The sequence below is a fragment of the Oncorhynchus mykiss genome, unplaced genomic scaffold (assembly GCF_057628025.1).
Source record: "Oncorhynchus mykiss isolate SJ-2025 unplaced genomic scaffold, ASM5762802v1 scaffold103, whole genome shotgun sequence".
Lineage (NCBI taxonomy): Eukaryota > Metazoa > Chordata > Actinopteri > Salmoniformes > Salmonidae > Oncorhynchus > Oncorhynchus mykiss.
In genome coordinates, this window is record NW_028322102.1 from 1840001 (window position 1) to 1854621 (window position 14621).

At 47.1% G+C, this 14621-nt stretch overlaps 1 protein-coding gene across 3 annotated transcripts in view; it reads left to right on the forward strand.

Moving 5' to 3' along the window:
- Positions 1-150: 150 nt before the first annotated feature.
- LOC110511695 (uncharacterized) overlaps positions 151-14621 on the forward strand; it is a 57800-nt gene continuing 43329 nt past the window's right edge. Inside the window, exons 1-4 of one of the 3 annotated variants that reach the window (XM_090228874.1) lie at positions 151-393; positions 3330-4592; positions 7405-7480; positions 13739-13845. In XM_090228874.1, coding sequence (XP_090085000.1) covers positions 3537-4592; positions 7405-7480; positions 13739-13845 — 1239 coding nt within the window. In that variant the 5' untranslated portion in view covers positions 151-393; positions 3330-3536. Of the gene's footprint in view, positions 394-2748; positions 4593-5104; positions 5273-7404; positions 7481-13738; positions 13846-14621 lie in introns of those variants that run through there. The other 2 variants (XM_090228875.1, XM_090228876.1) reach the window with 2 other exon arrangements.

Below are 14621 nucleotides of genomic sequence, written 5' to 3' on the forward strand. Positions count from 1 at the left end.
TCTAGACTATTGCTGCTGTTGTTCACAAATAAGTATTGGGACATCATGCCGGGTCAGAGTTACTCATCCAAGCATCCCACTGAGCCGTTTATCTCACAGAGGCACATCCCAAATGCCATCCTATTCCCATTACAGTGCACTACTATAAGGCTCTGGTCAAAAGAAGTGCATTGTACATTGGAAACAGGGTGCCACTTGGGAAACAGACACAGTCTTGCAGGAATCACATGTCTGGGACACAGAGGCTTGAGGACAGCAATGGTTCATCAGCCATCACACCACATGATCAGAGGAAGAGACAGAAGTATTACCAAAGAGACCTGGGCAAGAGATCTGGTTGGAAAGAGTTGCAGAGAAGAAGCCTGGCTTGTTGCTAAGTTATTGATTAACTGGGTGAGTTAGCTAAGTTATTGGTTAACTGGGTGAGTTTGCTAAGTTATTGGTTAACTGGGTGAGTTTGCTAAGTTATTGATTAACTGGGGTGAGTTTGCTAAGTTATTGGTTAACTGGGTGAGTTTGCTAAGTTATTGGTTAACTGGGTGAGTTTGCTAAGTTATTAATTAACTAGGGTGAGTTTGCTAAGTTATTGATTAACTGGGTGAGTTTGCTAAGTTATTGATTAACTGGGTGAGTTTGCTAAGTTATTGGTTAACTGGGTGAGTTTGCTAAGTTATTAATTAACTAGGGTGAGTTTGCTAAGTTATTGATTAACTGGGTGAGTTTGCTAAGTTATTGATTAACTGGGTGAGTTTGCTAAGTTATTGATTAACTGGGTGAGTTTGCTAAGTTATTGATTAACTGGGTGAGTTTGCTAAGTTATTGATTAACTGGGGTGAGTTTGCTAAGTTATTGATTAACTGGGTGAGTTTGCTAAGTTATTGATTAACTGGGGTGAGTTTGCGAGGCAGGTAGCCTAGCGCTGAACAGTGTTGGGCAGTAACCAAAAGGATGCTGGTTTGAATCCACGAGCCGGCAAGGTGGTAAAATTTCCCGTTGTGCCCTTGAGCATTGCAATTAACCCCCAACAACTGGGTGCTGATGCCATTGATTAAGATTGCTTTTAATCTTTTTTAAATTAATATCTTATTAACACTTTGTTCTAGCTAGCTATTTGTGTAGGTAGCTATCAAGTAAACCTCTTTGTTTCAGTGGGGTAGAGATGGCATGGAGAGGCCTCTCTGTCTTCTCCCTCCCTCCCATCCCTCCCTCCCTCCCTCCCTCCCTCCCTCCCTCCCTCCCTCCCTCCCTCCCTGGCTCTCTGCTCTGTAACTCTTTTGTTTGTTTATGAAACATCCCACAGGGAGAGCCATCTCCGTGCCTGACTGCCTGACAGAGAAATGGATCGAACAAAAAAGTATAAACAACAAGGGAAATTTGGAATAGATGGATGGATGAATAACACCCTGGATGGATGAATAACACCCTGGATGGATGAATAATACCCTGGATGGATGAATAATACCCTGGATGGATGAATAATACACTGGATGGATGAATAACACCCTGGATGGATGAATAATACACTGGATGGATGAATAATACACTGGATGGATGAATAATACACTGGATGGATGAATAACACCCTGGATGGATGAATAATACCCTGGATGGATGAATAATACACTGGATGGATGAATAACACCCTGGATGGATGAATAACACCCTGGATGGATGAATAACACCCTGGATGGATGAATAATACACTGGATGGATGAATAACACCCTGGATGGATGAATAACACCCTGGATGGATGAATAATACACTGGATGGATGAATAACACCCTGGATGGATGAATAATACACTGGATGGATGAATAACACCCTGGATGGATGAATAATACACTGGATGGATGACCAATACCCTGGATGGATGAATAATACCCTGGATGGATGAATAATACACTGGATGGATGAATAACACCCTGGATGGATGAATAATACACTGGATGGATGAATAACACCCTGGATGGATGAATAACACCCTGGGTGGATGAATAATACCCTGGATGGATGAATAACATCCTGGGTGGATGAATAACACCCTGGATGGATGAATAACACCCTGGATGGATGAATAACACCCTGGATGGATGAATAACATCCTGGGTGGATGAATAACACCCTGGATGGATGAATAACACTCTGGATGGATGAATAACACCCTGGATGGATGAATAACATCCTGGGTGGATGAATAATACCCTGGATGGATGAATAACACCCTGGATGGATGAATAACACCCTGGATGGATGAATAACACCCTGGATGGATGAATAACATCCTGGATGGATGAATAATACCCTGGATGGATGAATAACACCCTGGATGGATGAATAACACCCTGGATGGATGAATAACATCCTGGGTGGATGAATAACACCCTGGATGGATGAATAATACACTGGATGGATGAATAATACCCTGGATGGATGAATAATACCCTGGATGGATGAATAATACCCTGGATGGATGAATAACACCCTGGATGGATGAATAACACCCTGGATGGATGAATAATACCCTGGATGGATGAATAATACACTGGATGGATGAATAATACACTGGATGGATGAATAATACCCTGGATGGATGAATAACACCCTGGATGGATAAATAATACCCTGGATGGATGAATAACACCCTGGATGGATGAATAACACCCTGGATGGATGAATAATACCGTGGATGGATGAATAATACCCTGGACGGATGAATAACACCCTGGATGGATGAATAATACCCTGGATGGATGAATAACACCCTGGATGGATGAATAACACCCTGGATGGATGAATAACACCCTGGATGGATGATACGGATGTAAACCGTACATATTCTTTATCCCTTTATACTTGTGTGTATAAAGGAGTAGTTGTGGAATTGTTAGGTTAGATTACTCGTTGGTTATTACTGCATTGTCGGAACTAGAAGCACAAACATTTCGCTACACTCGCATTAACATCTGCTAACCATGTGTATGTGACCAATAACATCTGCTAACCATGTGTATGTGACCAATAACATTTGAGTTGATTTAAACCATGGATGGATGATACGGACGGATGAGTCGTTGGATTTACATATATTTAAAAAAAAAAGTTTATTCGTTTTATATTTGAACCTTTTCCTTTTCTGTTTCTATAGTAACTCTTAAACTCCCAGGATCTTCTGGTAAATATTAGTATGTAGTATCTCTGTTTGTGTCATTATTTTATATTAAGATGATGATGTGGTTAACACAGCCGGGAAGCTGTTGATTTCCACTGCAGGTCGGTTCCTCGGAGCTTCCTAATCAATAATACATTATGATGGTTCTTTTGCTTCCAGATATCCAACAGTTCCTTAATAATATGAATCCACTGCCTGCCGCCGTGTAGCCCCTGATTCCTGGCCAGATATTTCTGCCGTGCCTGGTAACCCGGGCCAGCCAGAGGGTCCTTCTCGTTAATAGCTGATGTAAAGAAGGAGCTTTATCCAAAACCAGGGGTCTGAAACCGGAGACGGGGAGCTGTTGGTTACCTTAGCCCCAGAGAGATGAATCTTCGTGGGCCATCTGCCCACCCGGGGGCCCGTAGGGGCCAGGATCCGGGCTGGAGAAGATCATGGGAACCGTCCCATTGGGACGGACTCATGTCTGAAGTGGAGGTGGTGCCACGACATACCGGTCTTACGGGATGTAACCCTCCTCGGCAACAGAGCGCCAGAGATGGAGGGAGCCACAGCCAGAATCTAGACAGGTGTTTGCAGGAGTTGGAGAGAGTGCAGTGTCAGACCTATTTTAAAGGAGGAAGCCCAGTTAGCAGTCCTGGCCAAGTGCAGTGTCAGACCTATTTTAAAGGAGGAAGCCCAGTTAGCAGTCCTGGCCAAGTGTCCAAGGTAGAGCTTGTGCCTCCATCTCCCCCTCAACTTACCCCTGCTCGTACCCCTCGGCCGCACAGCGCCATCGAGGGAAGACGTCAGATGAACGAGTGGCTGTATGAGTTGGAGAAGATGCAGAGTGGGGACTATTTTGACGGAAGCCCCACTGACAGCCCAGAGGTTGAGCCCCATCCAAAGGTTCATTTGGGTCGTACCCCTCGCCCGCAGAGCGCCATCGAGGGAGGTAGCCAGAATCTAGACAGGTGGTTACAGGAGCTGGAGAGGATGGAGAACGGGAGATATTTCGGAAACCCTGACCGAGTGCAGAGAGATCAAGTGCAGGCCCCTTTCTACGACGGGACAGCGTCGATGCCAACCCTTCACAAGGAACCCGTTGGCTCTGGCCTGCGTCACCACTACCAGGGCCTCCCCTCGTCCCCATCTCTCTGCAGCCGGGACAGGGACCTCTCCCCCTGTGGGACTCCCAGCCCGTGTGACAGTTCCCTGGGCAGCCAGGAGTCCCTCAAGGCAGGATTGTCCTCTGCCCAGGACTACAACGGTAGCTGGGAAAGGGCTATAATCAAGCAGGCGCCAGGGAAGGAGGAGGCTAAACTCAGCTCTCTGACTCCGGTGAGAGTGGGCTGGCTGCCCATCCAGAGAAGGGCCCTGTTGAGGGATGCTCCAGGCCCTGGACCCAGACATCCACACCTTCAGGTCAATGTAGCCAGACAGGTAAGACATGCTGCAAACAGGGCTGTTCTGTTCCTGGAGAGCTACACTCCTGTAGTGTAGTAACTAACCTGGTTCAGCTAATCAACCAGCTAATTATTAGAATCAGATGTGCTAGATTAGGGTTGGAGGACGGTAGCTCTCCAGGAACAGGGTTGGAGTGATAACCAACAGGAGGGTGTTTCAATCCATTTAGAGCATGTGATTCTTTACAGCCTCGTTGTTAGCATTGTGTGTGTTTCTTTACAGCCTCGTTATTAGCTTTGTGTGTATTTCTTTACAGCCTCGTTGTTAGCATTGTGTGTGTTTCTTTACAGCCTCGTTATTAGCTTTGTGTGTATTTCTTTACAGCCTTGTTGTTAGCTTTGTGTACGTAATTTATTCTAGATGAATTGTATTATTATAGTGACTTGCATCTTCAGGATGCCCCGCCCACATGAGCTTATTGGACACTGTGATGCTGCAGCAGCAAAAGAACAAGAACAAGTAGCAGGAAGTAGGAAGCAGGAAGTAGGAAGTAGCAGAACAGGGCTGTGTTGTGAAAGGAATAGTTGGCGCTAAGTTCTTTACAGTAACGTGGCTTGGACCCCAAAAGAGAAAGCAGAAGCACGCTGTAAACCAATACTATAAGAGCCAGACGTTCAGACAGACAGAGGTTAAGGTGTCTGAGCCAGACTTAGAGGGTAGCCTGATTTACCTCTCCTAACACTTTGACCTCTGGGTAGAGTAACGCGTGATTGGCTGGCTTGTGTGGTATATGGTGTACGCTGCCAGGTGCCAGGTGCCAGGGCGACCGAGACAGAGAGAGAGAGAGAGACAAACAGAAAAGAGAGAGAGAGAGAGACAGACAGACTTTAGCAGTCCAGTCTCAGATGTTCAGTACAGGGAGAGAGAGTTGCTTTGGCATCGTCTGAAAACAACTAACTCAGCAGGAATTGTTTCTCAAAAGGTTTATGTGCGGTGTGATATTGGCACAGCCAGTAAAAGAGCTTAACGCACCACTGGACGCCTGTGTGTCGTAGGGCAAAGTCTGGGGTGTTGTTTTCCCAATGGAATTACGCTAGTTAGAGCTATGTACCGTATACTGTAGCTAGTTATGCTAGTTAGAGCTATATACTGTAGCTAGCTAGGGATGGACTAGGATATGAAATAATCTAATTATGCTAGTTAGAGCTATATACTGTATACTGTAGCTAGCTAGGGAAGGACCAGGATCTAAAATAATGTAATTATGCTAGCTATAGCGATGTAGCTAGCTAGGGAAGGACCAGGATCTAAAATAATGTAATTATGCTAGCTATAGCTATGTCGCTAGCTAGGGAAGGACTAGGATCTGAAATAATCTAATTATGCTAACTATAGCTATGTAGCTTGCTAGGGACAGACTAGGATAAGAAATAATCGAATTATGCTAGCTATAGCTATGTAGCTAGCTAGGGAAGGACTAGGATCTAAAATAATGTAATTATGCTAGCTATAGCTATGTAGCTAGCTAGGGACAGACTAGGATCTGAAATAATCTAATTATGCTAGCTATAGCAATTTTGCTAGCTAGGGATGGACTAGGATCTAAAATAATGTAATTATGCTAGCTATAGCGATGTAGCTAGCTAGGGAAGGACCAGGATCTAAAATAATGTAATTATGCTAGCTATAGCTATGTCGCTAGCTAGGGAAGGACTAGGATCTAAAATAATGTAATTATGCTAGCTATAGCTATGTCGCTAGATAGGGACGGACTAGGATCTAAAATAATGGAATTATGCTAGCTATAGCTATGTAGCTAGCTAGGGAAGGACTAGGATCTAATATAATGTAATTATGCTAGCTATAGCTATGTCGCTAGCTAGGGATGGACTAGGATCTAAAATTATGGAATTATGCTAGCTATAGCTATGTAGCTAGCTAGGGAAGGACTAGGATCTAAAATAATGTAATTATGCTAGCTATAGCTATGTAGCTAGCTAGGGACAGACTAGGATTTGAAATAATCAAATTATGCGAGCTATAGCTATATACTGTAGCTAGCTAGGGATGGACTAGGATCTAAAATTATGGAATTATGCTAGCTATAGCTATGTAGCTAGCTAGGGAAGGACTAGGATCTAAAATAATGTAATTATGCTAGCTATAGCTATGTAGCTAGCTAGAGAAGGATTAGGATCTAAAATAATGTAATTATACTAGCTATAGCTATGTAGCTAGCTAGGGAAGGACTAGGATCTAAAATAATGTAATTATGCTAGCTATAGCTATGTCGCTAGATAGGGACGGACTAGAATCCGAAATCGGCCTGGGTGGACGGACTAGGATCTGAAATCGGCCTGGGTGGATGGACTAGGATCTGAAATCGGCCTGGGTGGACGGACTAGGATCTGAAATCGGCCTGGGTGTTTCTAACACACTGGCACATTGTTTTCTTTGAGGTCCCCACACCGGCCCCCTTTTTAACTTGAGGTTCCCATTATTAGCCAGATAATGATCGTTCTGCGCTAAAACACCGGCACACTGGGCTAAAAATGGACCACCTCGTCTGGCATTTTCCAGACCTGCCTGACGGCCAGTCTGTCTGTGTAGCTTAAAACGTTATGGTTTGTCGCTCACAACTCCCCATTACACTGATGCACCTTGTAGTGGTGGTAGATACACGTCCTCATTGGTTGTTTCATGTGATCCTCATGATGATGTAACGGGTAGACTGATACTAGGGGACAATAAAACTATAAAGAACTAAAGGGTGTCTTACAGATGATGTCATTTGTTTTGACCTCCGATCAAATTCCATATTTGTTTTCATTTTTCTTTTTTTTTACAGGTGAGACTTAAACCGGCCATTACCCCTACCTTCCGGAAGAATCCTGTCAGGGGAAACGTGATCAAACCTGTAGTAGGTATGTATAGTCAAAGTCTTCACCCACGCTCATAACAGCTGGGTTGTCCTTGCTAATCTGGGAATGTTGGAATATTTACCGTCATTCTGCAACCCTACACACACACACACACACACACACACACACACACACACACACACACACACACACACACACACACACACACACACACACACACACACACACAGTGTGGTTCACCATTACACATATGATACAGTCCCATGGAAGATAATAGGTAAGGGTCGAGTTATAACCTTGACTTCGCCATATCATGGGAGAGAGACACCCTGCATCATGAAGACATCTTGTGTGAGAGAGACACATCACCCTGCATCATGAAGACATCTTGTGTGAGAGAGACACCCTGCGTCACGAAGACATCTCGTGTGAGAGAGACACATCACCCCGCATCACGAAGACATCTCGTGTGAGAGAGACACATCACCCCGCATCACGAAGACATCTCATGTGAGAGAGACACATCACCCTGCATCATGAAGACATCTCATGTGAGAGAGACACATCACCCCGCATCACGAAGACATCTCGTGTGAGAGAGACACATCACCCTCATCACGAAGACATCTCGTGTGAGAGAGACACATCACCCCGCATCACGAAGACATCTCATGTGAGAGAGACACATCACCCTGCATCATGAAGACATCTCGTGTGAGAGAGACACATCACCTTGCATCATGAAGACATCTCATGTGAGAGAGACACATCACCCTGTGTGTGAGAGACACATCATGGGTCATGAAGACAACTCCAGGGTGTATCAATAGAAACAATGTTCACCATTGTGTGATGTGAATAATTGTCAGACCTTGTGTTTTACTAATATAATTGATTCTTCAGACCAAAACCCAGTTTATTGTGAACAGAAGCAGCTGTTTTTCTTGAATGGTCATCAGTGATACAATCCACCAGCTGGGTTGTGATGTGTTGAGATAATTGGCTCATTTCACCCACCTGCAAAAGTGACTGTTTTACTATTTGATCGAGAAGTTTAGTCTGTGTACTTCTCTCTCTCTCTGTCTCTCTCTGTTTCTCTCTCTCTGTCTGTCTCTCTCTGTTTCTCTCTCTCTCTCTCTATCTCTCTCTCTGTCTCTCTCTCTCTGTCTGTCTCTCTCTCTCTGTCTGTCTCTGTCTCTCTCTCTCTGTCTCTCTCTGTCTCTCTCTCTCTCTCTCTCTCTCTCTCTCTCTGTCTCTCTCTCTCTGTCTGTCTCTCTCTCTTTCTCTCTCTCTCCCTCTCTCTCTCTCTCCCTCTCTCTCTCTGTCTCTCTGTCTCTCTCTCTTTCTCTCTCTCTCTCTCTCTCTCTTTCTCTCTCTGTCTCTCTCTCTCCCTCCACCCTCTCTCTCTCTAGCTCCCCCCTCTCCCTCTCGATCTCTCTCGATCTCTCCCTCTCTCCCCCCTTTCCCTCCCTCTCGCCCTCCCTCCCTGGTTTGGGCATATCGGTTGCAAGCTAGAGGTGTCTGTTTTATTATATGGTCTGCATCTCAATCCACCGCATCCTCCTGATGTCGGCCTTCCGCAGTCTGTGGTGGAAAGTGACAGAGCCACAGCGCTGTTTGTCAGATCAGGAGACATCCCTGAAAATCGGTCTTCTCACGAAAACATCTGTAGTGAGTACAGTTTTGACTCCACTAATGGAAAGGGGAGACTCTCTCAAACACGATGGTGTTCTCCGTTTTGTTCTACGACTTCCACCAGTGTCACGGGCCTCGTCTGAAGGTCATCTGGTACCGGTTTAAACACGGGTCTTGTCTGAAGGTAATCTGGTACTGGTTTAAACACGGGTCTCGTCTGAAGGTAATCTGGTACCGGTTTAAACACGGGTCTTGTCTGAAGGTAATCTAGTACCGGTTTAAACACGGGTCTCGTCTGGAGGTACCGGTTTAAACACGGGCCTCGTCTGAAGGTAATCTGGTACCGGTTTAAACACGGGTCTCGTCTGAAGGTAATCTGGTACCGGTTTAAACACGGGCCTCGTCTGAAGGTAATCTGGTACCGGTTTAAACACGGGTCTCGTCTGAAGGTAATCTGGTACCGGTTTAAACACGGGTCTCGTCTGAAGGTAATCTGGTACCGGTTTAAACACGGGCCTCGTCTGAAGGTAATCTGGTACCGGTTTAAACATGGGCCTCGTCTTAAGGTAATCTGGTACCGGTTTAAACACGGGTCTCGTCTGAAGGTAATCTGGTACCGGTTTAAACACGGGCCTCATCTGAAGGTAATCTGGTACCGGTTTAAACACGGGCCTCGTCTGAAGGTAATCTGGTACCGGTTTAAACACGGGTCTCGTCTGAAGGTAATCTGGTACCGGTTTAAACACGGGTTTCGTCTGAAGGTAATCTGGTACCGGTTTAAACACGGGTTTCGTCTGAAGGTAATCTGGTACCGGTTTAAACACAGGCCTCGTCTGAAGGTAATCTGGTACCGGTTTAAACACGGGCCTCGTCTGAAGGTAATCTGGTACCGGTTTAAACACGGATCTCGTCTGAAGGTAATCTGGTACCGGTTTAAACATGGGCCTCGTCTGAAGGTAATCTGGTACCGGTTTAAACACGGGTCTCGTCTGAAAGTAATCTGGTACCGGTTTAAACACGGGTCTCGTCTGAAGGTAATCTGGTACCGGTTTAAACACGGGTCTCGTCTGAAGGTAATCTGGTACCGGTTTAAATTTGGGTCTCGTCTGAAGGTAATCTGGTACCGGTTTAAACACGGGTCTCGTCTGAAGGTAATCTGGTACCGGTTTAAACACGGGTCTCGTCTGAAGGTAATCTGGTACCGGTTTAAACACGGGTCTCGTTTGAAGGTAATCTGGTACCGGTTTAAACACGGGTTTCTTCTGAAGGTAATCTGGTACCGGTTTAAACACGGGTCTCTTCTGAAGGTAATCTGGTACCGGTTTAAACACGAGCCTCGTCTGAAGGTAATCTGCTACCGGTTTAAACATGGGCCTCGTCTGAAGGTAATCTGGTACCGGTTTAAACACGGGCCTCGTCTGAAGGTAATCTGGTACCGGTTTAAACACGGGTCTCGTCTGAAGGTAATCTGGTACCGGTTTAAACACGGGTCTCATGTGAAGGTAATCTGGTACCGGTTTAAACACGGGTCTCGTCTGAAGGTAATCTGGTACCGGTTTAAACACGGGTCTCGTCTGAAGGTAATCTGGTACCGGTTTAAACACGGGCCTCGTCTGAAGGTAATCTGGTACCGGTTTAAATACGGGTCTTGTCTGAAGGTGATCTGGTACCGGTTTAAACACGGGTCTCGTCTGAAGGTAATCTGGTACCGGTTTAAACACGGGTCTCATCAGGAGGTAATCTGGTACCGGTTTAAACACGGGTCTCGTCTGAAGGTAATCTGGTACCGGTTTAAACACGGGCCTCATCTGAAGGTAATCTGGTACCGGTTTAAACACGGGTCTTGTCTGAAGGTGATCTGGTACCGTTTTAAACACGGGTCTCGTCTGAAGGTAATCTGGTACCGGTTTAAACACGGGTCTCGTCAGGAGGTAATCTGGTACCGGTTTAAACACGGGTCTTGTCTGAAGGTAATCTGGTACCGGTTTAAACACGGGTCTCGTCTGAAGGTAATCTGGTACCGGTTTAAACATGGATCTCGTCTGGAGGTAATCTGGTACCCGTTTAAACACGGGTCTCGTCTGGAGGTAAAAATGAATGAAGTATGGAGGTAGGGATAAGGGATAAATATGTCCAAATATATAAACATTATTTCCTGAGTTTTGTTATATCTTCTAAATTTATTTTAATTTTATTTTTTGTTGTCATTGATGAATGTGTTATTCAACGTGTTTCTATGGGCTACGGTAGATAAAGGCCAAATTCAACATTTGCCGCCCCCTCCCCAGGCTTACACTTTCAGGAGGTTTTAATACATACTTTTAAATTATACCATGTGAGCGAAACATAAACATTCTAAATAAAATAATATATTAAAATATTATACTTTTTTGCGTAAGTTTCGTAAGTTATATTACATAAATACATGTAATTTTGTCCTTTAAACATTTCAATGAAATACTGTAGAATTCCATTCATTCCGATGAAGGGAAGCTTCTTCTGAGGAGCTCCAATATGGCCGACAGGTGGCTTCAAAGCCTCTCATTGGCCAATACATAGCATAAGCAATCCCAGGGTTTATAGTGTACATCATCGGTGGTTACTAGTGACAACCATTTTTTTGGGTTGGTGTGTTTTCCTGTTACAATGAGTTCCTAACCGTCCCATCACCGTGGTAACAGCATCAGTAAGTTGAGATCCAGCCAGTCAGGGTATCCGTCAGGGAGTGTGAAACCATGTTCTCATGACTCGATGCTGAAGAGGGTGTTGAACGATTAACCTCATCGCTCTTCAAACGTCAACATCCTTTAATCATGATGTCAGCAGAGGAATCTCAAGGTGTGTTTATGAGTCACAGTGACACGTGTCAAGTTATTTAATTTTTTTATTTTATTGAACCTTTATTTAACTAGGCAAGTCAGTTAAGAACAAATTCGTATTTACAATGACGGCCTACCGGGGAACAGTGGGTTAACTGCCTTGTTCAGGGGGCAGAATAACAAACTTTTACCATGTCAGCAAGGGGATTCAATCCAGCAACCTTTCGGTTACTAGTCCAACGCTCTAACCACTAGGCTACCTGCCTCCCCTCTAACCACTAGGCTACCTGCCTCCCCTCTAACCACTAGGCTACCTGCCTCCCCTCTAACCACTAGGCTACCTGCCTCCCCTCTAACCACTAGGCTACCTGCCTCCCCTCTAACCACTAGGCTACCTGCCTCCCCTCTAACCACTAGACTACCTGCCCCCCCCCCCCCCCCCTCTAACCACTAGGCTACCTGCCCCCCCCCCTCTAACCACTAGGCTACCTGCCTCCCCCCCTCTAACCACTAGGCTACCTGCCCCCCCCCCCCTCTAACCACTAGACTACCTGCCCCCCCCCCCTCTAACCACTAGGCTACCTGCCCCCCCCCCCCTCTAACCACTAGACTACCTGCCCCCCCCCCCCTAACCACTAGGCTACCTGCCCCCCCCCCCTCTAACCACTAGGCTACCTGCCCCCCCCCCTCTAACCACTAGACTACCTGCCCCCCCCCCTCTAACCACTAGACTACCTGCCTCCCCCCTCTAACCACTAGGCTACCTGCCCCCCCCTCTAACCACTAGGCTACCTTCCCCCTCTAACCACTAGGCTAACTGCCCCTCTAACCACTAGGCTACCTGCCCCCTCTAACCACTAGGCTACCTGCCCCCTCTAACCACTAGGCTACCTGCCCCCCTAACCACTAGGCTACTGCACCTGCCCCCTCTAACCACTAGGCTACCTGCCCCCCCCCCCCTCTAACCACCAGGCTACCTGCCCCCTCTAACCACTAGGCTACCTGCCCCCTCTAACCACTAGGCTACCTGCCCCCTCTAACCACTAGGCTACCTGCCCCCTCTAACCACTAGGCTACCTGCCCCCTCTAACCACTAGGCTACCTGCCTCCCCCTCTAACCACTAGGCTACCTGCCCCCTCTAACCACTAGGCTACCTGCCCCCTCTAACCACTAGGCTACCTGCCCCCTCTAACCACTAGGCTACCTGCCCCCTCTAACCACTAGGCTACCTGCCCCTCTAACCACTAGGCTACCTGCCTCCCCCTCTAACCACTAGGCTACCTGCCCCCTCTAACCACTAGGCTACCTGCCCCCTCTAACCACTAGGCTACCTGCCCCCTCTAACCACTAGGCTACCTGCCTCCCCCTCTAACCACTAGGCTACCTGCCTCCCCCTCTAACCACTAGGCTACCTGCCCCCTCTAACCACTAGGCTACCTGCCCCCTCTAACCACTAGGCTACCTGCCCCCTCTAACCACTAGGCTACCTGCCCCCTCTAACCACTAGGCTACCTGCCCCTCTAACCACTAGGCTACCTGCCTCCCCCTCTAACCACTATGCTACCTGCCCCCTCTAACCACTAGGCTACCTGCCCCCTCTAACCACTAGGCTACCTGCCCCCTCTAACCACTAGGCTACCTGCCCCCTCTAACCACTAGGCTACCTGCCCCCTCTAACCACTAGGCTACCTGCCCCCTCTAACCACTAGGCTACCTGCCCCCCTAACCACTAGGCTACTGTACCTGTACCTGTGCCACTAAAATGACATGACCACGACATGATATAAACACGCAACCTTCTGATTAAGTTGTTATTGTTGTTTATTATTGTTTCTTGACACACAGAGGGAGAGGTGGAGAAAGTGGAGTGGAGTAAACCGATCATTAACACTGTGGGGCTCAGAACGAGGTGGCTTCCTGACCAGGCTCCTTCCCCCAGTACTCAACACCAGGTAACTGACCAGGCTCCTTCTCCCGGTACTCAACACCAGGTAACTGACCAGGCTCCTTCCCCCAGTACTCAACACCAGGTAACTGACCAGGCTCCTTCCCCCAGTACTCAACACCAGGTAACTGACCAGGCTCCTTCTCCCGGTACTCAACACCAGGCTCCTTCTCCCAGTACTCAACACCAGGTAACTGACCAGGCTCCTTCTCCCAGTACTCAACACCAGGCTCCTTCTCCCAGTACTCAACATCAGGTAACTGACCAGGCTCCTTCTCTCAGTACTCAACACCAGGTAACTGACCAGGCTCCTTCTCCCAGTACTCAACACCAGGCTCCTTCCCCCAGTACTCAACACCAGGCTCCTTCCCCCAGTACTCAACACCAGGCTCCTTCTCCCAGTACTCAACACCAGGCTCCTTCCCCCAGTACTCAACACCAGGCTCCTTCCCCCAGTACTCAACACCAGGCTCCTTCTCCCAGTACTCAACACCAGGCTCCTTCCCCCAGTACTCAACACCAGGCTCCTTCCCCCAGTACTCAACACCAGGCTCCTTCTCCCAGTACTCAACACCAGGCTCCTTCTCCCAGTACTCAACACCAGGTAACTGACCTGGCTCCTTCCACCAGTATTCAACACCAGGCTCCTTCTCCCAGTACTCAACACCAGGTAACTGACCAGGCTCCTTCCCTCAGTACTCAACACCAGGCTCCTTCTCCCAGTACTCAACACCAGGTAACTGACCAGGCTCCTTCTCCCAGTACTCAACACCAGGCTCCTTC